The sequence below is a fragment of the Oncorhynchus mykiss genome, chromosome 3, assembly GCF_057628025.1.
Source record: "Oncorhynchus mykiss isolate SJ-2025 chromosome 3, ASM5762802v1, whole genome shotgun sequence".
Lineage (NCBI taxonomy): Eukaryota > Metazoa > Chordata > Actinopteri > Salmoniformes > Salmonidae > Oncorhynchus > Oncorhynchus mykiss.
The window spans coordinates 84579497-84604371 of NC_143024.1; the positions used below are offsets into that span (position 1 = coordinate 84579497).

General features: G+C 41.8%; 1 protein-coding gene across 20 annotated transcripts in view; it reads right to left on the reverse strand.

The window, feature by feature from the left end:
- The window catches only part of LOC110504714 (inositol polyphosphate-4-phosphatase type I A), a 54370-nt gene extending 33991 nt beyond the window's left edge, over window positions 1-20379 (reverse strand). For 9 of the 20 annotated variants that reach the window (XR_016494850.1, XM_090230338.1, XM_090230332.1 and 6 more), the window contains exons 1-3: window positions 20237-20379; window positions 8091-8377; window positions 6553-6597 (exon numbers count right to left, since the gene is read on the reverse strand). Coding sequence is in view for 17 of the 20 variants with exons in the window: in XM_090230338.1 (XP_090086464.1) it covers window positions 6553-6597; window positions 8091-8196 (151 nt within the window). In the remaining 3 variants the exon portion in view is untranslated. Of the gene's footprint in view, window positions 1-6552; window positions 6598-6747; window positions 6769-8090; window positions 8378-10109; window positions 10467-11694; window positions 11901-20236 lie in introns of those variants that run through there. The other 11 variants (XR_016494851.1, XM_090230334.1, XM_090230330.1 and 8 more) reach the window with 3 other exon arrangements.
- Between the last annotated feature and the right edge of the window lie 4496 nt (window positions 20380-24875).

Sequence of the window (24875 nt, forward strand, 5' to 3'; positions counted from 1 at the left end):
CAACATGGTGTAGAGTGTTATGGTTAGGTCAACATGGTGTGGAGAGTTATGGTTAGGTCAACATGATGTAGAGCATTATAGTTAGGTCAACATGATGTAGAGTGTTATGGTTAGGTCAACATGATGTAGAGAGTTATGGTTAGGTCAACATGTTGTAGAGTGTTATGGTTAGGTCAACATGGTGTGGAGAGTTATGTTTAGGTCAACATGATGTAGAGAGTTATGGTTAGGTCAACATGGTGTAGAGTGTTATGGTTAGGTCAACATGGTGTGGAGAGTTATGGTTAGGTCAACATGGTGTAGAGAGTTATGGTTAGGTGAACATGGTGTAGAGTGTTATGGTTAGGTCAACATGGTGTGGAGAGTTATGGTTAGGTCAACATAGTGTAGAGTGTTATGGTTAGGTCAACATGATGTAGAGAGTAATGGTTAGGTCAACATGATGTAGAGAGTAATGGTTAGGTCAACATGATGTAGAGAGTTATGGTTAGGTCAACATGATGTAGAGAGTTATGGCTAGGTCAACATGAGGTAGAGTGTTATGGTTAGGTCAACATGATGTAGAGTGTTATGGTTAGGTCAACATGATGTAGAGTGTTATGGTTACGTTATGGTTAGGTCAACATGGTGTAGAGAGTTATGGTTACGTAATGGTTAGGTCAACATGGTGTAGAGTGTTATGGTTAGGTCAACATGATGTAGAGAGTAATGGTTAGGTCAACATGATGTAGAGAGTAATGGTTAGGTCAACATGATGTAGAGAGTTATGGTTAGGTCAACATGATGTAGAGAGTTATGGTTAGGTCAACATGATGTAGAGTGTTATGGTTAGGTCAACATGATGTAGAGTGTTATGGTTAGGTCAACATGATGTAGAGTGTTATGGTTACGTTATGGTTAGGTCAACATGTTGTAGAGCGTTATGGTTACGTAATGGTTATTTCAATATGATGTAGAGTGTTATGGTTAGGTCAACATGGTGTAGAGAGTTATGGTTAGGTCAACATGATGTAGAGAGTTATGGTTAGGTCAACATGATGTAGAGAGTTATGGTTAGGTCAACATGGTGTAGAGTGTTATGGTTAGGTCAACATGGTGTGGAGAGTTATGGTTAGGTCAACATGATGTAGAGAGTAATGGTTAGGTCAACATGATGTAGAGTGTTATGGTTAGGTCAACATGGTGTAGAGCATTATAGTTAGGTCAACATGGTGTGGAGAGTTATGGTTAGGTCAACATGATGTAGAGCGTTATAGTTAGGTCAACATGGTGTAGAGCATATTGGTTCCATTATGGTTAGGTCAACATGGTGTAGAGCGTTATGGTTACGATATGGTTAGGTCAACATGATGTAGAGCGTTATGGTTACGTTATGGTTAGGTCAACGTGGTGTAGAGCGTTATAGTTAGGTCAACATGGTGTAGAGCGTTATGGTTACGTTATAGTTAGGTCAACATGGTGTAGAGCTTTATGGTTACGTTATGGTTAGGTCAACATGATGTAGAGTGTTATGGCTAGGTCAACATGGTGTAGAGCGTTATGGTTACAATATGGTTAGGTCAACATAGTGTAGAGCGTTATGGTTAGGTCAACATGGTGTAGAGAGTTATGGTTAGGTCAACATGGTGTAGAGAGTTATGGCTAGGTCAACATGATGTAGAGCGATATGGTTACGATATGGTTAGGTAAACATAGTGTAGAGCGTTATGGTTACGTTATGGTTAGGTCAACATGATGTAGAGAGTAATGGTTAGGTCAACATGATGTAGAGTGTTATGGTTAGGTCAACATGATGTAGAGTGTTATGGTTAGGTCAACATGATGTAGAGAGTAATGGTTAGGTCAACATGATGTAGAGAGTAATGGTTAGGTCAACATGATGTAGAGAGTTATGGTTAGGTCAACATGGTGTAGAGTGTTATGGTTAGGTCAACATGATGTAGAGTGTTATGGTTAGGTCAACATGATGTAGAGAGTAATGGTTAGGTCAACATGGTGTAGAGAGTTATGGTTAGGTCAACATGGTGTAGAGAGTTATGGTTACGTAATGGTTAGGTCAACATGGTGTAGGGTGTTATGGTTTGGTCAACATGATGTAGAGAGTAATGGTTAGGTCAACATGATGTAGAGAGTAATGGTTAGGTCAACATGATGTAGAGAGTTATGGTTAGGTCAACATGATGTAGAGAGTTATGGTTAGGTCAACATGATGTAGAGAGTTATGGTTAGGTCAACATGTTGTAGAGTGTTATGGTTAGGTCAACATGATGTAGAGTGTTATGGTTAGGTCAACATGGTGTAGAGAGTTATGGTTAGGTCAACATGATGTAGAGAGTTATGGTTAGGTCAACATGGTGTAGAGCATTATAGTTAGGTCAACATGGTGTAGAGTGTTATGGTTAGGTCAACATGATGTAGAGAGTTATGGTTAGGTCAACATGGTGTAGAGCATTATAGTTAGGTCAACATGGTGTAGAGTGTTATGGTTAGGTCAACATGATGTAGAGAGTTATGGTTAGGTCAACATGATGTAGAGAGTTATGGTTAGGTCAACATGATGTAGAGTGTTATGGTTAGGTCAACATGGTGTGGAGAGTTATGGTTAGGTCAACATGATGTAGAGAGTAATGGTTAGGTCAACATGATGTAGAGTGTTATGATTAGGTCAACATGGTGTAGAGCATTATAGTTAGGTCAACATGGTGTAGAGTGTTATGATTAGGTCAACATGATGTAGAGCGTTATAGTTAGGTCAACATGGTGTAGAGCATATTGGTTCCATTATGGTTAGGTCAACATGGTGTAGAGCGTTATGGTTACGATATGGTTAGGTCAACATGATGTAGAGCGTTATGGTTACGTTATGGTTAGGTCAACGTGGTGTAGAGCGTTATAGTTAGGTCAACATGGTGTAGAGCGTTATGGTTACGTTATAGTTAGGTCAACATGGTGTAGAGCTTTATGGTTACGTTATGGTTAGGTCAACATGATGTAGAGTGTTATGGCTAGGTCAACATGGTGTAGAGCGTTATGGTTACAATATGGTTAGGTCAACATAGTGTAGAGCGTTATGGTTAGGTCAACATGGTGTAGAGAGTTATGGTTAGGTCAACATGGTGTAGAGAGTTATGGTTACGATATGGTTAGGTAAACATAGTGTAGAGCGTTATGGTTACGTTATGGTTAGGTCAACATGGTGTAGAGCGTAATGGTTAGGCAACCATGGTGTAGAGCATTATGGTTACGTTATGGTTAGGTCAACATGGTGTAGAGCGTAATGGTTAGGCAACCATGGTGTAGAGCGTTATGGTTAGGTCAACATGGTGTAGAGCATTATGGTTAGGTCAACATGGTGTAGAGAGTTATGGTTAGGTCCACATGATGTAGAGCGATATGGTTAGGTCAACATGGTGTAGAGCATTATGGTTACGATATGGTTAGGTCAACATAGTGTAGAGCGTTATTGTTACGTTATGGTTAGGTCAACATGGTGTAGAGCGTTATGGTTACGTTATGGTTAGGTCAACATGGTGTAGAGCGTTATGGTTAGGTCAATATGGTGTAGAGCATTATGGTTAGGTCAACATGGTGTAGAGCGTTATGGTTACGTTATGGTTAGGTCAACATGGTGTAGAGCGTTATGGTTAGGTCAATATGGTGTAGAGTGTTATGGTTAGGTCAACATGGTGTAGAGCATTATAGTTAGGTCAACATGGTGTAGAGTGTTATGGTTAGGTCAACATGATGTAGAGAGTTATGGTTAGGTCAACATGGTGTAGAGCATTATAGTTAGGTCAACATGGTGTAGAGTGTTATGGTTAGGTCAACATGATGTAGAGAGTTATGGTTAGGTCAACATGATGTAGAGTGTTATGGTTAGGTCAACATGGTGTGGAGAGTTATGGTTAGGTCAACATGATGTAGAGAGTAATGGTTAGGTCAACATGATGTAGAGTGTTATGATTAGGTCAACATGGTGTAGAGCATTATAGTTAGGTCAACATGGCGTGGAGAGTTATGGTTAGGTCAACATGATGTAGAGCGTTATAGTTAGGTCAACATGGTGTAGAGCATATTGGTTCCATTATGGTTAGGTCAACATGGTGTAGAGCGTTATGGTTACGATATGGTTAGGTCAACATGATGTAGAGCGTTATGGTTACGTTATGGTTAGGTCAACATGATGTAGAGTGTTATGGCTAGGTCAACATGGTGTAGAGCGTTATGGTTACAATATGGTTAGGTCAACATAGTGTAGAGCATTATGGTTAGGTCAACATGGTGTAGAGAGTTATGGTTAGGTCAACATGGTGTAGAGAGTTATGGTTACGATATGGTTAGGTAAACATAGTGTAGAGCATTATGGTTACGTTATGGTTAGGTCAACATGGTGTAGAGCGTAATGGTTAGGCAACCATGGTGTAGAGCATTATGGTTACGATATGGTTAGGTCAACATAGTGTAGAGCGTTATGGTTACGTTATGGTTAGGTCAACATGGTGTAGAGCGTAATGGTTAGGCAACCATGGTGTAGAGCGTTATGGTTAGGTCAACATGGTGTAGAGCATTATGGTTAGGTCAACATGGTGTAGAGAGTTATGGTTAGGTCCACATGATGTAGAGCGATATGGTTAGGTCAACATGGTGTAGAGCATTATGGTTACGATATGGTTAGGTCAACATAGTGTAGAGCGTTATTGTTACGTTATGGTTAGGTCAACATGGTGTAGAGCGTTATGGTTACGTTATGGTTAGGTCAACATGGTGTAGAGCGTTATGGTTAGGTCAATATGGTGTAGAGCATTATGGTTAGGTCAACATGGTGTAGAGCGTTATGGTTACGTTATGGTTAGGTCAACATGGTGTAGAGCGTTATGGTTAGGTCAATATGGTGTAGAGTGTTATGGTTAGGTCAACATGGTGTGGAGAGTTATGGTTACGTTATGGTTAGGTCAACATGGTGTAGAGCGTTATGGTTACGTTATGGTTAGGTCAACATGGTGTAGAGCGTTATGGTTAGGTCAATATGGTGTAGAGTGTTATGGTTAGGTCAACATGATGTAGAGAGTTATGGTTAGGTCAACATGATGTAGAGAGTTATGGTTAGGTCAACATGATGTAGAGAGTTATGTTTAGGTCAACATGGTGTGGAGCGTTATGGTTACGTTATGGTTAGGTCAACATGATGTAGAGAGTTATGGTTACGTAATTGTTAGGTCAACATGGTGTGGAGAGTTATGGTTAGGTCCACATGATGTAGAGCGTTATGGTTACGATATGGTTAGGTCAACATAGTGTAGAGCGTTATGGTTACGTTATGGTTAGGTCAACATGGTGTAGATCGTTATGGTTAGGTCAACATGGTGTAGAGTGTTATGGTTAGGTCAACATGGTGTGGAGAGTTATGGTTACGTTATGGTTAGGTCAACATGTTGTAGAGCGTTATGGTTACGTAATGGTTAGGTCAACATGGTGTAGAGAGTTATGGTTACGTTATGGTTAGGTCAACATGTTGTAGAGCGTTATGGTTACGTAATGGTTAGGTAAACATAGTGTAGAGCGTTATGGTTAGGTCAGTGTGGTGAAGATCAGTGTGGACCACTTTGCTCTGTTCATCTTTGTCTCGATCCTGACTAGTCCCCCAGTCCCCACTGCTGAAAAACATCCTGCATGATCCAGCATGATGCTGCTACCACCATGCTTCACCGTAGGGATGATGCCAGGTTTCCTTCAGACTAATCTTTAGGTTCCTTTTGGCAAACTCCACGAGTGCTGTCATGTGCCTTTTACTGAGGAGTGGCTTCCGTCTGGCCACTCTACCATAAAGGCCTGATTGGTGGATTGCTGCAGAAATGGTTGTCCTTCTGGAAGGTTCTCCCATCGCCAGAGAAGAATTCTGGAGCTCTGTCAGAGTGACCATCGGATTCTTGGTCACCTCCCTGACCAATGCCCTTCTCCCGTGATTGCTCAGTTTGGCCGGGCGGCCAGCTCGAGGAAGTGTCTTGGTGGTTCCAAACATCTTCCATTTAAGAATTATGGAGGCCCCTCCGTTCTTGGGGACTTTCCAATGTTGCAGACATTATTTGGTACCCTTCCCCAGATCTGTGCCTCGACACAATCCTGTCTCTGAGTTCTACGGACAATTCTTTCAACCTCATTGCTTGGTTTTTGCTCTGACATGCACTGTCCACTGTTGGACCTTATGTAAATAGGTGTGTGTCTTTCCAAATCATGTCCAATCAATTGAATTTACCACAAGTGAACTCCAGTCAAGTTGTTGAAACATCTCAAGGATGATCAATGGAAACAGGATGCACCTGTGCTCAATTTCGAGTCTCATAGCAAACGGTCTGAATACTTATGTCAATAAGGTATTTAATAAATTTGCTAACATTTGTCATTGTGGGCTATTGTGTGTAGATTTTCGAATAAGGCTGTAACCTAACAAAATGTGTAAAAAGTCAAGGGGTTTGAATACATTCTGAATGCACTGTATATATCAAAGACAATTGAACAGCAGTGAGAAGTTGACTTCAGCATCACCACACTCACCCAGGCTGAACTCCAACACCGGTTCATCTGGGTCCTGACTGTTACCTACAACAACACAGAGAAACTGTTTCTTTACTACAGCTACAGTGACTAACAAGGCAAGATTATGCACATGCATATTTTGACAGCCTGCATCATCTCAGTGGACAATAAGAAATAGTCTAACTACAGTAACTATAGTAAACGGGCCCTTACCTGCCAGTGTCAGTCCCATCATCTCAGTGGGCAATAAGAAATAGTCTAACTACAGTAACTATAGTAAACGGGCCCTTACCTGCCAGTGTCAGCCCCATCATCTCAGTGGGCAATAAGAAATAGTCTAACTACAGTAACTATAGTAAACGGGCCCTTACCTGCCAGTGTCAGCCCCATCATCTCAGTGGGCAATAAGAAATAGTCTAACTACAGTAACTATAGTAAATGTGCCCTTACCTGCCAGTGTCAGCCCCATCATCTCAGTGGGCAATAAGAAATAGTCTAACTACAGTAACTATAGTAAATGTGCCCTTACCTGCCAGTGTCAGTCCCATCATCTCAGTGGGCAATAAGAAATAGTGTAACTACAGTAACTATAGTAAATGTGCCCTTACCTGCCAGTGTCAGTCCCATCATCTCAGTGGGCAATAAGAAATAGTCTAACTACAGTAACTATAGTAAACGGGCCCTTACCTGCCAGTGTCAGTCCCATCATCTCAGTGGGCAATAAGAAATAGTCTAACTACAGTAACTATAGTAAACGGGCCCTTACCTGCCAGTGTCAGCCCCATCATCTCAGTGGGCAATAAGAAATAGTCTAACTACAGTAACTATAGTAAATGTGCCCTTACCTGCCAGTGTCAGCCCCATCATCTCAGTGGGCAATAAGAAATAGTCTAACTACAGTAACTATAGTAAATGTGCCCTTACCTGCCAGTGTCAGCCCCATCATCTCAGTGGGCAATAAGAAATAGTCTAACTACAGTAACTATAGTAAACGGGCCCTTACCTGCCAGTGTCAGCCCCATCATCTCAGTGGGCAATAAGAAATAGTCTAACTACAGTAACTATAGTAAATGTGCCCTTACCTGCCAGTGTCAGCCCCATCATCTCAGTGGGCAATAAGAAATAGTCTAACTACAGTAACTATAGTAAACGGGCCCTTACCTGCCAGTGTCAGTCCCATCATCTCAGTGGGCAATAAGAAATAGTCTAACTACAGTAACTATAGTAAACGGGCCCTTACCTGCCAGTGTCAGCCCCATCATCTCAGTGGGCAATAAGAAATAGTCTAACTACAGTAACTATAGTAAATGTGCCCTTACCTGCCAGTGTCAGCCCCATCATCTCAGTGGGCAATAAGAAATAGTCTAACTACAGTAACTATAGTAAACGGGCCCTTACCTGCCAGTGTCAGCCCCATCATCTCAGTGGGCAATAAGAAATAGTCTAACTACAGTAACTATAGTAAACGGGCCCTTACCTGCCAGTGTCAGCCCCATCATCTCAGTGGGCAATAAGAAATAGTCTAACTACAGTAACTATAGTAAACGGGCCCTTACCTGCCAGTGTCAGTCCCATCATCTCAGCAGAGTGGTCAAAGGTGTTAGCACGGTATACGGACCATGGCCGGTGACGCGGGCTAACCTTCCCCTTCCCCGACATCATGGCTTGGGGGTCAGGGGTTAGGGGTCTGAGGGGTTGGAGAAGAGGATTCTGGGTAAGGGGTGGAGGGGGTTAAGAACAGACACCACACGCCCTCCTCACACAAAGATCAGATCCCTGTGTGTGTTGGAATGATCATTTCCTGTGTGACGGTCTCTTCATCTCTGGTCTCTTAGCGATGGAGCTGGAGGAAAAGAGAGATAATGACAACAAAGGTATTAGCCACCGTCACCATAGAAACAGAATGGTTAGAGTGGATGGTGGACACACACTTCACCTGATCATTATTTGTTATCTACGTGACCCTTCCCACTCTGCTGAATCAAGGTGAGACACATGAACTGTTGCTAAACAGTGTCATGAGTAGCACAATGTCACCACAACACAGCTGCCCCTCTTATGTACTACTCAGCTCATCAATCCTACATCGACATCTATACTTTAAAGTAGTCTTACATCTATACTTTAAAGTTGGCTTTCCATTCTGGCGTAAGAGTCGGTGCTCCTCTATAATCGTTGTTCCTGATTCCTAACAACCTATTGAAATATTCAACAGCTCGGAAACTTTCATGAAGAGATGGGTGAGCTGAGAGGGAAAACTCCAAGCTTCAGGGCCCGGAGGGACACTGTGCTCCAGGGAATGTGTGTGAAGTTGTAGGAATCTTTGGCTTTTCGGAAAAGAAAGCATCTGACAACAGTGAGTGATTGGTGGAAGAGGAGGAACACAATGATGGAAAAACTCATCTGACAACAGTGAGTGATTGGTGGAAGATGAGGAACACAATGATGGAGAAACTCATCTGACAACAGTGAGTGATTGGTGGAAGAGGAGGAACACAATGATGGAGAAACTCATCTGACAACAGTGAGTGATTGGTGGAAGAGGAGGAACACAATGATGGAGAAACTCATCTGACAACAGTGAGTGATTGGTGGAAGAGGAGGAACACAATGATGGAGAAACTCTATAATTGTCTGTGCCCTGTGGTGGCTGATTTCTATTCTCTGTCTGTAAAAGTGCTAACACATGCAGTGTGAAGAGGCTGAGTTAGGGGAAATGTGACTTTCCACACAGCTGCAGGGAGCCAAGAGACAGACGGAGAGGAAGAGACAGAGCGTGAGAGAGAAGAAAAGGCAATCTACACTTCATCTTTTGTGTCATAGAACTAATGCTGTCTAATTATCATTACGCGTCGTCCACAGGAGGTTGGTGGCATCTTCATTTGGGAGGACGGGCTCATGGTAATGACAGGAGTGGAATCAGTGGAATGGTATCAAACACACGGTTTCCATGGTTTCCACATGTTTGATGCCATTCCATTTGCTCCGTTCCAGACATTACTATGAGCCGTCCTCCCCTCAGCAGCCTCCTGTGGCATAGTGTTTTGCCCAGCAACAGTTTAAAAAAAAAAGATACTACAACACACACACACACGCATAACCACACATGCAAACAGGCACCCATCCCAGTCTGTCCCGGCCAGAGAGAACACCTGCTACACACAACACGAAAAGCAGTCCAAGCTCCCAGAATCCTTTGCTCCTTCCTTCCTCCCAGCATATTCTAAAAGATTGGATGGGTCCCGGAAATAATCACAGATCCTCTGACATGACTGAATAGGTGAAAGAAATGATTTAGCTTTTACTCCTTTCACTCCTTGTTTATCATCAGATCAGTGAGTACTTCAAGGAAGTACTGGAACAAGAACAAAATGTCTCAAGCAGGCTTCAAGCAGGCTAACAAATAAATGCTCAAGAAAAGCCATTGATTGTGTATCTGTGTGCCACTGCTGCAGTATTTGCAACAAGGGTTGTTACCAGAGGAAATACATTAGATTGTCTTTACAAGTTCCTTATCTGACTGTTACATGGTATAAGAAGTCTGTATGAACACGAATCTCACGCCGTTCTCTCACCTCTGCTCAGTGTTTCCACACCTCTATATAAAGAGGCATTCCACCAGAAAAACAACCCAGCCTTGATCCCGATTTGATAAGCTGTGTCTTATCGCTCCCACTCGGCCACTAGCTGACTGGCTATGAGTCATGTTCTCTGCGTCACAATCCTACAGCCACACAATACATAACATCCTATGTCTAAGTGAATGTGTTTGAATTAAAAGTAAACCCTTTATGACCATTGCGACTCAAAGAACACTTTAATTTATTCACTGCAGGTGGTGTCAATTAACCCCACTAGAATCAACACTCAGAAATAACATTCAGAACACTTTGCACCTCAACACCCCCTGACTGTAACTCTCCTTTATGATTAAAGAGAACAAGGGGTAAGAGTAGGTTTCAGTTCTCATATTGTAAAAAGAAAAGTATGTTTCAAAGCAAAATAATCACGTGTGTCTGTGTGTATTCTCTGACATAAACACAATAACGCACACACTGGACATGCTTAAAGAGACTGTGTCAGGTTCTGATCTGAGTACAATGCCAAGTGTACATCTTTTCTTCTAATCTGAATGTGTCACAGAGAGAGAGAGGGGGGGGGACAGAGAAAGAGAGAGAGAGGGGGGGGGACAGAGAAAGAGAGAGAGAAAGAGAGACTGAGAGAGAGAGAGAGAGAGAGAGAGATTGCGAGAGAGGAGGGGAAAAAGAAAGAGAGAGAGATAGAGAGAGAGACAGAACGGAAGAAAGAGAGAGAGAAAAAGAGAGAGAGAGAAAGAGAGAGATAAAGAGAGAGAGAGCGAGAGAGAGACAGAACGGAAGAAAGAGAGAGAGAAAAAGAGAGAGAGAGAAAGAGAGAGATAAAGAGAGAGAGAGCGAGAGAGAGAGACAGAGGGGAAGAAAGAGAGAGGTACACTGTTGCATCTCGACACAACTGAATAAAAACAGGAAACTCAATCTGTCGCTCTGCCCAACTGTCAAACCCACACGTACAGCCATGTCCTCCTGGTCACAGACTGGGGGAATTGTGACTCTCTCTCTCTCTCTCTCTCTCTCTCTCTCCCATCCCTTTTTGACCTCAAAGTGGTTTTCAGGCCAGAAGAGTCCTCAAATGCCCTTCATTAATTTGGCTCAGTGCATAAACCTGTATATTCATATCAGTTTCAAAACAACTCAGTTTGCTTTTCTCTCTCTCTCTCTCTCTCTCTCTCTCTCTCTCTCTCTCTCTCTCTCTCTGTCTTGCAAAATGATTCCCCACTCCAGTGAAGGCTGCTGCGGGGAGGACGGCTCATAGTAATGAGCGGAATGGAGTGAATGGAATGGTATCAAAAACATGGTTTTCACACTCAGCAGCCTCTACTCTCCCAGTCTCTCTTCTATGCAACATTGCTGATCAATGCAGTTCACACACACCAAAGCTGATTTAACAAGACCGAGGCAGAGTAGAGCGCTGGAGTAAGAGGAACAATAAAATAGCAACTAGAAGAAGACAGACCGGGGAAGACATTTTGACGACAACACTGAGTGACAAGTGTCACAGAGCACAGCCATGGAGGTGCTAGTCATGCTTAGCCATGAGGTTCTAAAATACGACATAACTGACCTGGTCCACTCGACGCATCGAAGCTGAGATAGTTTTACAGCCTGGTCTCATAGACTAGACGTAACATAGTAAATATAAAAGTAGAGAGAAGCACTACCAAGATGACTGATGTACCCTCAATGGGTCTTGCGCTCGCCCTGAGATGTTTACATTTCCTGTGGCATGTTTGACAAACTTGGCATTTCCTCATACACAAACTCACGTATGCACACACATGAATGCACCCGCACACCAGACACACACACACACACACACACACACACACACACACACACACACACACACACACGCACACCAGACACACACACACACACACACACACACACACACACACACACACACACACGCACACCAGACACACACACAAACACACACACACACACACAAACACACACACACACACACACGCACACACACGCACACCAGACACACACACACAGGGCCAGGTGCTCCATCTGTCTTCCAGATCTGTTTATCTGGTAAATAATATATTAGTACTGGGACAAAAGGGGAAAGGAAGTTAAGCTGAACCTTTGTGTTTAAGCGCAGGTGGATATGTGTGTATGTGTGTGTGTGTGTGTGTGTGTGTGTGTGTGTGTGTGTGTGTGTGTGTGTGTGTGTGTGTGTGTGTGTGTGTGCAGCTACTGTTGTGATTGTGTATGATACATATATAAAGACACTGCTGGTTGTGCCTGTGCATCCATCCAGATGGCTTCTGTGTATGCAAGTCTATCTTTACATCATGTGCTGATGTCAGACCCCCCCCCCCCACACACACACACACGTGTTCCCACTCATGAAAACTTAAGCACAGAGAAGTGCACATTCACCAGCATACAGACATAAACACTCCTACCCTCCCATTCCATCACTGCCAGAGTCATCTCTATGCTGGCAGCTCTGTATGAAACCAAACAGTGGGCCATTAGCACCACTACTCGTCTAATGGCCCACTGGTATCATTAAGCTTTCTGAGTCATTGTCAGTGGGAGCAGGCTTTAACATGCTGTAAGCCTCATTGCCTGGGACCCTGGGGCTCTGGGAGAAGGACTGTGTGACGCCCCGTCTCTCTGGATGTGAGGCTTAGCCACGGGAGCCAATCAGACCTCCATCACAGATAACTTACTGTTCATTAACAGAGTATGTGGCCCAGCAGGAGGGATCAAACCCACAACACTGGCGCTGCAACAAGCAGCATGCTCCAGGAGACTGAGACATGAGAAACATGGAGATCTATCAGAGATCAGATATTCACTTTCTGCAGTCAGGGTGCTACTGAGAGAAGGAATCACTTTATGGGCATAAGGATGGGGGAATCTGGTGGGTGGGAGACTTAGACTTTTGAAGGAGATGGTGCCTTTTAAGACAGGACAGGGAGGATGAAGGAATGGATTTTGCTATGTGGTGGAGGTTGGGAGAGTGATGGGGAAAAGAGGCCTCCTGCTTTTCGAGGACAGAAAGTGGTGGGACAAATTGCTGTTGCCTTTCAAAGGGAGAATGGGGTGGGGGTTGAGAGACAGGTAGAGTAAGGGGTTCTACAGGGGTGGAGGTACTTATGTTGGAGATGGAGAGGCTGAGAGAAGGGGTCAAGGTTTGGGGAGGCTAGCTCAGACAACTGATTAGACAGCCAAACACTCCTCTCCAGGAATGGCGAGATGGTGAGGAAGAGAGAGTGACCCAGCTAGGAGGGCCTGGCACTGGCTGCATAGTACACCAGACACCCTGCAGAGACTGTCACTACCAGCTGGACTAGAGCATCTCTCATCCTGTCCTAATATATTCCCCTTCTGTCCTCCACTTTCCCCCTTTCCTCACCTGCCCTTGTGTGCCTTCTCCTCCCTGTCTACTGTCCATCGCTTCTGTCTCTCTCTCTGTTGTCTGCTCCCCTGTCTCTCTCTCTCTCTCTCTGTTGTCTGCTCCCCTGTCTCTCTCTCTCTCTCTGTCTCTCTCTCTCTATTATCTGCTCCCATGTCTCCTTGTCTCTCATCTCCTCTCCTTTCTTTCTTGCTTTTTGTCTCCCACTCCCCTCTGGGTTTTCCCTCTCCTCTCTTCTCCTCTCCTCTCCTCTCTCCACCTCCCCTCTGGGTTTTCCCTCTCCTCTCCTCTCTTCTCCTCTCCTCTCCTCTCTCCACCTCCCCTCTGGGTTTTCCCTCTCCTCTCCTCTCCTCTCCTCTCCTCTCCTCTCCTCTCCTCTCCTCTCCTCTCCTCTCCTCTCCTCTCCTCTCCTCTCCTCTCCTCTCCTCTCCTCTCCTCTCCTCTCCTTCTCTATCTTTCCCCCTCACCTTTCCTTTTGTCTCTTCTCCTCTCTCCACCTCCCCTCTCTTTTCTCCTCTCCTCTCCTCTCTCCAACTCCCCTCTCTTTTTTCCATCTCCACTCCTCTCTTCTCCTCTTCTCACCTCTCTTCTTGTCACCTCTCTTTTTCTCCTCTCCTCTCCTCTTCTCTCTTCACCTTCTCTCTCCTCTCTTATCCTCTCCTCTCTTCCGCTCTCTTTTCCCCCTCACATCTCTTCTCTTCTCCTCCCCTCTCCTTTTCCCTCTCCTCTCTTCTCCTCCCCTTTCCTCTCTCACCCCTCTCCTTCCTCTCTCCTCTCCTCTCTCCACCTCCCCTCTCTTTTTCCACTCTCCTCTCCTCTCCTCCCCTCTTTTTCTCCTCTCCTCTCCTCTCCTCCCCTCTCCTCTCCTCTCCTCTCCTCTCCTCTCCTCTCATTTCCTCTCTTTTCCCCCCTCCTCTCTCTCCCGCCCCTCTCTTTTCCCCCTCTCCTATCCTCTCTTCTCCTTCTCTCTCCTACAGTATCCCTGGCCAACCTCCATCCTCATTGGCCTATGTGTTTGTGGTGAACAGTAGCGCAGTGTATCATTTGAGATTAGGGATCTCTATCTGACACACACATATGCAGGAGCTATAGAACTCTGATAGAACTGATGTATTGTCTGTGTAGGAGAATGTAGGTGGTAAACATGGTTCCAAAGTCTGTCCTGATTACTCTGCTCACCCAGGCCTAACCAAGCAATTATTTTCATTGATCAAGTACTAGCTGAGGTTCAACATCAAACAACCCTATAGGGGAAAGTGTGGTAAGTTTAGCCAATGTGGTAAGTTGAGCCACCCTTGTTTCTAGGAAACCATTCACAAAATGTATAATTTTACCAAATATTTAGGAAGAGGTCATAATTTCATGGAGTCCGTGAGGGAAGAAGCCACATCGGAAAAGTGGTTAGGTAAAGTCAATTTAATTTGTGTTAGAGGTTTCATGAGGCAAGTGTCTAAACCAAAGTAGATCAGTTTAAAAGTGTTCCATACATCATTTGGATTCTCTATCAGCTTCAATATGAGGACCTAAACCTAGCATGTTTGCATCATTGTAGCTGCATGGGCTAATATAGTCTAAATGTTTGCCTTGTGGTAAGTTGAGCCAATGACCATGGGGTACGTTGAGCAAATGGTTGAGCCAATGGCAAGTTGAGCAAATTGAAGTGTTTTCTGCCCAGGCTTAATGCAAGACATTAATGCTGGGATATGAGGTAACAACAGGACCTGGCCTACTGTATGTTAAAAGTTTTTTTTAAATTACAAAGTGTTTGTTACTGTATAAAAGACAAAAAAGCGATTGTGATTGTGTTGAATTGTGTTTAGGTAATGAAGATAGTCATGGTTTTAAAAATGTAGCGATAATATTTCATTCAGTACAGAAAGGCGGCTTACCCTGTTCCATGACTCAACTTACCCCAAACCCAGGTAAGCTGTGCCAAGAGACCACTTTTTTGGACCAGCTATGTTTTCAAAACTGTAACGTTTAGATGAATTTAGATTATTTACTGGGATACACAACATCCTGAAATATGCGTAGATATATTTGTTAGGAAGAATACATTTCCCTTGAAGAAGTGATGCTAAAAGTCAAAAATCTCTTAACTTACCCCACTCTCTCCTACATCCTTTAGCTCTTAACTAGTTAAATGTCAATAAATATAATCTACATAACAATAACTAGTAATGCTGCATACTCCAAGAAGGTTCAAATCTCACCTTTCTGATATTTAAAAAAATACATTTCTGAGGTGTAGTCACTTTTGACGACACAAGCTCAAGTACACAGTACAACTATGATACAAATGTAGAGTAGTCACTTTTGACGACACAAGCTCAAGTACACAGTACAAATATGATACAAATGTAGAGTAGTCACTTTTGACGACACAAGCTCAAGTACACAGTACAAATATGATACAAATGTAGAGTAGTCACTTTTGACGACACAAGCTCAAGTACACAGTACAACTATGATACAAATGTAGAGTAGTCACTTTTGACGACACAAGCTCAAGTACACAGTACAAATATGATACAAATGTAGAGTAGTCACTTTTGACGACACAAGCTCAAGTACACAGTACAACTATGATACAAATGTAGAGTAGTCACTTTTGACGACACAAGCTCAAGTACACAGTACAACTATGATACAAATGTAGAGTAGTCACTTTTGACGACACAAGCTCAAGTACACAGTACAAATATGATACAAATGTAGAGTAGTCACTTTTGACGACACAAGCTCAAGTACACAGTACAAATATGATACAAATGTAAAGTAGTCACTTTTGACGACACAAGCTCAAGTACACAGTACAACTATGATACAAATGTAGAGTAGTCACTTTTGACGACACAAGCTCAAGTACACAGTACAAATATGATACAAATGTAGAGTAGTCACTTTTGACGACACAAGCTCAAGTACACAGTACAACTATGATACAAATGTAGAGTAGTCACTTTTGACGACACAAGCTCAAGTACACAGTACAACTATGATACAAATGTAGAGTAGTCACTTTTGACGACACAAGCTCAAGTACACAGTACAAATATGATACAAATGTAGAGTAGTCACTTTTGACGACACAAGCTCAAGTACACAGTACAAATATGATACAAATGTAGAGTAGTCACTTTTGACGACACAAGCTCAAGTACACAGTACAAATATGATACAAATGTAGAGTAGTCACTTTTGACGACACAAGCTCAAGTACACAGTACAAATATGATACAAATGTAGAGTAGTCACTTTTGACGGCACAAGCTCAAGTACACAGTACAAATATGATACAAATGTAGAGTAGTCACTTTTGACGGCACAAGCTCAAGTACACAGTACAAATATGATACAAATGTAGAGTAGTCACTTTTGACGACACAAGCTCAAGTACACAGTACAAATATGATACAAATGTAGAGTAGTCACTTTTGACGACACAAGCTCAAGTACACAGTACAAATATGATACAAATGTAGAGTAGTCACTTTTGACGACACAAGCTCAAGTACACAGTACAAATATGATACAAATGTAGAGTAGTCACTTTTGACGACACAAGCTCAAGTACACAGTACAAATATGATACAAATGTAGAGTAGTCACTTTTGACGACACAAGCTCAAGTACACAGTACAACTATGATACAAATGTAGAGTAGTCACTTTTGACGACACAAGCTCAAGTACACAGTACAAATATGATACAAATGTAAAAATATCAAATATTTGATATGGTGTATATCCTATTCAACAGAACTGTATGAATAAGGCTTGAAACGACTTATATGCTTTCTAAATATAGTATAATCAAATTATAAAATGACTAACTATACAATTTCACCTTCCTCATAACTGTAAAATACATATTTGTATGTTTAGTGTGAGAGAAAAATTGCATATTTCTAAAGGTCTCTCTTGATCAAAACTTCTGCTCCCATCTCTGTGAACGTCTCCCAGAGCTTTAGCTTGGCTTCCTGGACTTGTTAGGAACTCATCTTTCATCTCATATTAATCTTGTCTGTCTATGACAACAGAAAGTTTCTTTCTTACAAATCTATGAATTGTTTTAGATTTATGGCTATGAATCGATCTCTGAATGCGCTACAGTGATGAAACCACTCCCTCCTGCTGCACTACGGTGTATAGTTTGCAGTGCTTTGTCAGTGGCAGTGACTTAGGAATCAGCCAGGAGTTGATGGACAGTTTCAGATGGTTTTAGATTTCACATCCTAGGTAACACAGGCTCAGAAATACTACCGGGTCTGTGGGAACCAGGGCTTACGCTCAGTGCAAGCCATTCGGATCTACGGTGTCCACAGATCGATTTATAATCGAAAATGTCAGTTAGAACCGGTACCAGAACCATGGGTCCCCTAAACAGGGGACTTTACATCTAAGAGGTTTTAAGGAGTTCAGTTGTACATAGATCCCAATCTAAAAAGATGACTATCCTTCTATCCTTTCCTTCATCTGCACTGATGTGAAACACACAGTCTTAGATCAGTCAGTGTTGGTAAAGAATGATATGTAGAGAGAGGAGGGACTTGAGACTATTGAGATACACCACTTATGGCTGTTTTCAGACCAAGAGCACACTCAGGGGATATAAACCTGACACACAACCAGGAAGGAACCCAGGACAAAGAAGCTCTTGTTACCCTGACAACAAGGAAACTGTACTCCCACACTGTCAGAAAGCATGAGAAAGTGACCTTTAATTATGAGGAGGAGGAGCAGGAGGAGGAAGAGGATGATGAGTAAGAGGAGGAAGAGGATGAGGAGGAAGAGGAGGATGAGGATAAACATGAGTAATAGGAGGAAAAGGATGATGAGGAAGAGGAGGAGGCGGAAGAGGAGGAGGCGGAAGAGGAGGATGAAGATGAGGAAGAGAAAGACCTTGATCTTCATAACAATGCTGATCTGAGTCTGACTCACGGTCACACACACACACACACACACACACATACACACACACACACACTACTGGTCAGGGATAATTCAATAATGTTGAAGCTATAAATTATTGCTTAGTAGACTTGGGGTGTATGTTAATGCCTGGATAGTGACAGAGATAGCCTTGCCCTGCTTAGATCAATGCCTTTAATCAGTTTGCACTCACCACACGAACACACACACTCACACAATAAACAGCTAAAAGATCAAACAGATCAAAGCTAAGGCTCTCTAGAAGCACAGCGTTGTTGAGCATGTCCTCCATGCCAGCCCAGCCTCACGTCCAATTCGCGCATATATGTACAAAATGTATTTCAGCAGATTTCGTGAGTTTTTGTGCATTTTTGTGTGGTTCAATTCGTTCGAAAATACACGAATTTATGTGCTACTTCATTCGTGCGAAAAGACACGAATTTAACCAGTAGGCACACAAGCCTTTGCAACAACCATATACCGACTATACCTTACCCTAACCTTAACCCTAACCTTAAACATTCTACTACCTATACCTAACCCTAACTCCAACTGGACCTAACCCTAACCCCCACCCTACGGACAGACGACTCTTTAACCCAACCAATGGGTCAATCTACAAGTGGGCAACCATGGGGCCCACAACTTTGGCCGGCCGCGCCTGGACCCCTCCGGCCTACGCGCATATGTGTGGAGTGCACCCCCTCCCTCCCCCCTCCGGTTTCCACGTGTCAGAGATGGAAGTGGATCAACCGACTCAAAACTAGAAACCAAACTCCTAGGTTGCACTATGCTTTCCACATCCGTTGACAAGCGGACCTAGACATCATGACCACACCACTCGATATGGACACATGGCAACCAACCGAGGACCAAACCTTCATAAGTTGCGCAACTCAAGGGATTTTGCCTGATCCTACATCGAGTTTAAGAACAAAAATTAAATATAAACTATCACGTCTATATGGTTGTTGAAAAGGCTTGTGTGTAGCCTACTGGTTAAATGTGTGTCTTTTCGCACGAATTAAGAAGCACATAAATTCGTGTCTTTTCTCACGAATTAAGCCAGAAAAACGCACAAAAACGAACGAAATTTGCTAAAAACGCACGAAATTTGCTGAAAACGCACGAAATTTTCTGAAATGCATTTTGTACATATATGCACGAATTGATTGTGAGACTGTGTTGTCAATGCAGTCACATAGCCCACAGTTAACAAACACACGCAAAACCACCCACTGCCCTTGCTGTAGGCCTAAGTGATGCTGTTCTTTGTAAAACTGATCGAGGCGTCAACAAACCGCCTTCGGTCTAAGACTATAGGCTATAGGATGCAGACATGAAGAAAATACATAACCTATCATTGGAAAAATATAGGCTAGTATGTGAATCAATCATCCAATTAGTATCAGTATATTAGTCTCAATGAGCGTGTTATTGGCTATGATGCTCCGACAATAACACAGATTGCGTCATGATGAAATCTGCTATCCTGCTTTCATTCAATGAGAACCAGTTGGTGGCAGCGATAGTTTATATGAGCAGTCCCGTTACGCCTACACATTCCCATAACCAATTATAAAGACAGCGAACACAAAACAAGCGAAAACTCGGGTACAACGGGATTGTCATGTCATGCAAACAGAAATTCTCTACTTGGCATCACAGAATAGCGGTTCAACTCAGCAGTGTTTATTGTGGGTTGTCAATATACGCCTATGCAAACCCATCCTTTTCTTCTAAACAGATATTATATTTCAGAGATAAAAACATATGCATTTAAATAGACTTACTTCAAGAGACGGGTAACGGCTCCCTATTGAAACGGTAGGTCTATGTGTGCTGTTTATTTGATAGCCTAGTGATGCTCATCTCAGTTCCTCCTTGAATCGACGGAGTCTGCAGCCGTACAGGACCATTGATTTATATATACACTAGATGTATTTAAGGGGCACTAGGCTGATGCCGCCGTGCCTCCATCTTGGCACTGCCCAACCTTGAAAATATATTTTGGAAGCTATGAAAATGCATATAATTATGTCTACATTTGTTTTACCACATGTAATATATCACAGACATCTTAATGCATACTTTTAAATTATATTATGTGAACTAAACATAAAATATATATTTATACAGTACCAGTCAGAAGTTTGGACACACCAACTCATTCATGGGTTTTTCTTTATTTTTACTATTTTCTACATTTTCTGTAGAATAATAGTGAAGACATCAAAACTGTGAAATAACACGTATGGAATCATGTGGTAACCAAAAAAGTGTATATTTGAGATTATTCAAAGTAGCCACCCTTTGCCTTGATGACAGTTTTGTACACTCTTGGCATTCTCTTAAACAGCTTCACCTGGAATACATTTCCAACAGTCTTGAAGGAGTTCCCACATATGCTGAGCATTAGTTGGCTGCTTTTTTCTTGGCCCAAGTAAGTCTCTTCTTATTAATGGGGTCCTTTAGTAGTGGTTTCTTTGCAGCAATTCGACCATGTTGGCCTGATTCACACAGTCTCCTCTGAACAGTTGATGTTGAGATGTGTCTGTTACTTGAACTCTGTGAAGCATTTATTTGGGGTACAATTTCTGAGACTGGTAACTAATACATTTATCCTCCGCAGCAGAGGTAACTCTGAGTCTTCCTTTCCTGTGGCGGTCCTCATGAGAGCCAGTTTCATCATAGCACTTGATGGTTTTTGCGACTGCACTTGAAGAAACTTTCAAAGTTCTTGACATTTTCCAGATTGACTGACCCTCATGTCTTAAAGTAATGATGGACTGTCATTTCTCTTTGCTTATTTGAGCTGTTCTTGCCATAAAATGGAGTTGGTCTTTTACCAAATAGGGCCATCTTCTGTATACCACCCCTACCTTGTCACAACACAACTGATTGGAAAGAAATTCCACAAATGAACTTTTAACAGGGCACACCTGTTAATTGAAATGTATTCCAGGTGACTACCTCATGAAGCTGGTTGAGATAATGCCAAGAGTGTGCAAAGTTGTCATCAAGTCAAAGGGTGGCTACTTTGAAGAATCTCAAATAGAAAATAATTTTGATTTGTTTAACACTTTTTTGGTTACTACATTATTCCATGTGTGTTATTTCATATTTTTGATGCCTTTACTATTATTCTACAATGTGGAAAAAAGTAAAAATAAAGAAAATCCATTGAATGAGTAGGTGTGTCCAAACTTTTGACTGAAAACATTTTCCTTAAAGTATTACTTTTTTTTAGATGACTAATGTTACTGTCCCCGCTACAACAACACAAATACTTAAATACATGTCATTTTGTCCTTGAAATATTTAATTGAAATACTGTAGAATTCTATTCGTTCCTATGGAGGACTGTGCCTTCTGGCAAGTTCCAATATGGCCGAACGGTGGCTTCAAAACCTCTCAATAGTCAATACATAGCACCTGCAGTCCAGGGTTTATGTACAGGACTCGCCCTAGCCCAAGCTCCAAGTGACACATTTCGATTTAACGCTCCGTCTGCAGTCAGTTTTGTGCATAATACATTATGGTGATGTTGTGACTGACATAAACTAAGTTTCCATCCAATTTGCCACAGATTTCCGTGTCAATATTCTAAAATCTGCATAAAACAATATGCATATTTTTCCACCAGAGATGTTTCCATCAAACGAACTTATTTCCGATAAAAGGCTGTGCGTGACGACATAGAGCACATGAAAAACGTTTGCGTTTAAATTCCCATGTACTGAATGAAAAATACAAGTTACAATGGTTTTCATCGCATTTTCAACTCGAATGATGTTTTAGTCACATAAACTTTTGCCCACTCTGGTCTTGGTACATGCGCTCTAGCCAACAACTCAAAGATATAGTGCGGGTAGGGTACCAACAGTATGAGATTATTATGGATAAGAGCAATATTATTTGTATTTGTCAAACGGCAGCCAAGCATCGATCATCATGTCACCAGAAAAAGACCCTCGATATTCATTGGAAATGAGCACCACCTTCCACATTCACCACCTCTGAAGTTCATCATCATTTATTTCATCTGTAGCCTAATAAACTGCATGCTTTCCCAAGTCATAGTGGGATGACCACACAGCATATCATCGAATGACTCCAAATGTACTTCGATATGATGGTTATTATATCAATATTTGCGCTTAAATGCGTTTCCACCGCCATTTATCTCATGTCGAATAAACAAATTGCCTGTTGGCATTCATACAATTGAACCGGCATTTCCTGTTTCCATCAGACTTTTCATGCGTTAAGTAATTAAACTACATGAAATGGTTGGATGGAAATTCCACATTTACTACAGGCCTAAATTAGATTAAATGAAAAATATGTTGCTTATTCGTTTGTAGCAATTTTATTGTTTTCCGGGCAACATTTGATGATTGACAAATATTAAACTTCGGGGGGACGGGATGTTTTCTCTTTCTGGGCATCACTAGTGTTTTGCCCACTAGATGACATCTGCAATTCTACAGCCATCTTGTGGTGTATGTTGGCTATTGCTATTCTATCACAGGCAATGCGCAGTCCTACAAAGATGCACAGATTTAAATTTTTACCCACTTGTCCCCCATTTGTAGCAGTGGCATACCGCGACCCCTGCAAGATCTGAGAAAGCCTACAGAATTCTTTCTACACATTCTACACAAAGAAAAACACTTGCAGTCTTATAGCCAGTGATGTAAAGTACTAAAGTAAAAATACTTTAAAGTACTACTTAAGACGTTTTTGGGGGTATCTGTACATTCATTTACTATCTATATTTTTGTCAACTTTTATTTCACTACATTCCTAAAGAAAATTCTGTACATTTTACTCCATACATTTTCCCTGACAACCAAAAGTACAGGACAGAAAAAATATCAAATTCACACACTTATCAAGATAATACCTGGTCTTCCCTACTGCTTCTGGCCTTGCAGACTAACTAAACACAAATACATATTTTGTAAATAATGTCTGAGTGTTGGAGAGTGCCCCTGGCTATCCTTAAAAACAAGAAAATGTGGCTGTCTGCTTTGCTTAATATTAGGATTTTTTAAAATAATTTATACTTTTACTTTGATACTTAAGTATATTTTAGCAATTACATTTAGTTTTTATATTTAAGTATATTTAAAGACTTTTACCCAAGTAGTATTTTACTGGCTGACTTTCACTTTTGCTTGAGTAACTTTCTATTACGGTATCTATACTTTTACTCAAGTATCACAATTGGGTGCTTTTTCCTCCACTGCTTATAGCTAATCTCATGCTATTCTACACATTTTGCCATGAAGCTGAGAAAATGTTGTATTTTTAAAGAAAATGCATTGCAATTCTACACATATTGCCTTGAGGCAGTGAGTAAAATGTGCAGTTTTACAGCTAATCTCCTGCAATTCTAAACATTTGTGACATGATTTATGACAGGGTGACCATTAAATTACTAGAGGGACTATGTCATAAACCCCCGAAGTTCCAAAATGGGGTGAAAATTGTCCTATTATTATTATTGTAGCTAATTATTAAATAGCTAATTATTGTCAATCTAAAATATTGCCATATAATTATAAATACAGTTTACATAGGTTTTATAAAAATGTCTGTATAAATATCCTTAAAATATATGTGAACAGACAATAAATGTCTACATTTTTTGTTTGGAAAGCTGTAAGTGCTATTATCAAATCAAAACAATGATTTGTAGACTAATAAGAGCTTAATACGGCCAATATGAATATCAGCCGGAAAAGGGCATACCCAGTTAAGTCCTTCCACTCCAGGCTACAGCTGAGGTTGTGAGGCCCTCTTGAAGCTTTTTTTCATTTGGTTTATATTGTTCCATTCCTTTGTTTAGCAGCTGTACAGTTGAAACTTGAAACCCAGGTCCCGAAACTATGAGGAAAAGGAAAGTGCCCATTGAATAGCCTATAGGCCTACCGAAACTTCAGTGACCGAAAGACAATCAGGCGGTCTTTTGTAATTTTCCTGAGGGCTGCTCCAATCAGAACTGTTCCGGGCCGCGCCCAGCCCCTATCGGAATGTGCGTTCACGCGCCACAGGTGCAGGTAGCAGATAGGTAGTAGTCAAGGGCTGTCATCACCAAAAACAGTCCGTTTGGGAGAAACACTTTGCTTGGCAAACTGGAATGTGTTCTATCCTACAGTGTTGATTTTAAGGATAGAAGTATAGTATATTCTATCATTGTTTTATTGTGGATTGCACTCTTGACTTTATAATAAATAATGGCATTTGGTGAAGTTTGTTGTTCATGAAGTGCCACCGCCGTTCTCGGGCTTTTGACTCCGTAGCCTTGGATGGAGTGAGTGCGTGCGTGAGGGGCTCAGCCACCCACCCAACTTCTGTAGACTTCTTATAGCTTAAAGCTGCTTATCAATTCTCAATCAAGTAGGTTTTAAATATATTGGTTGT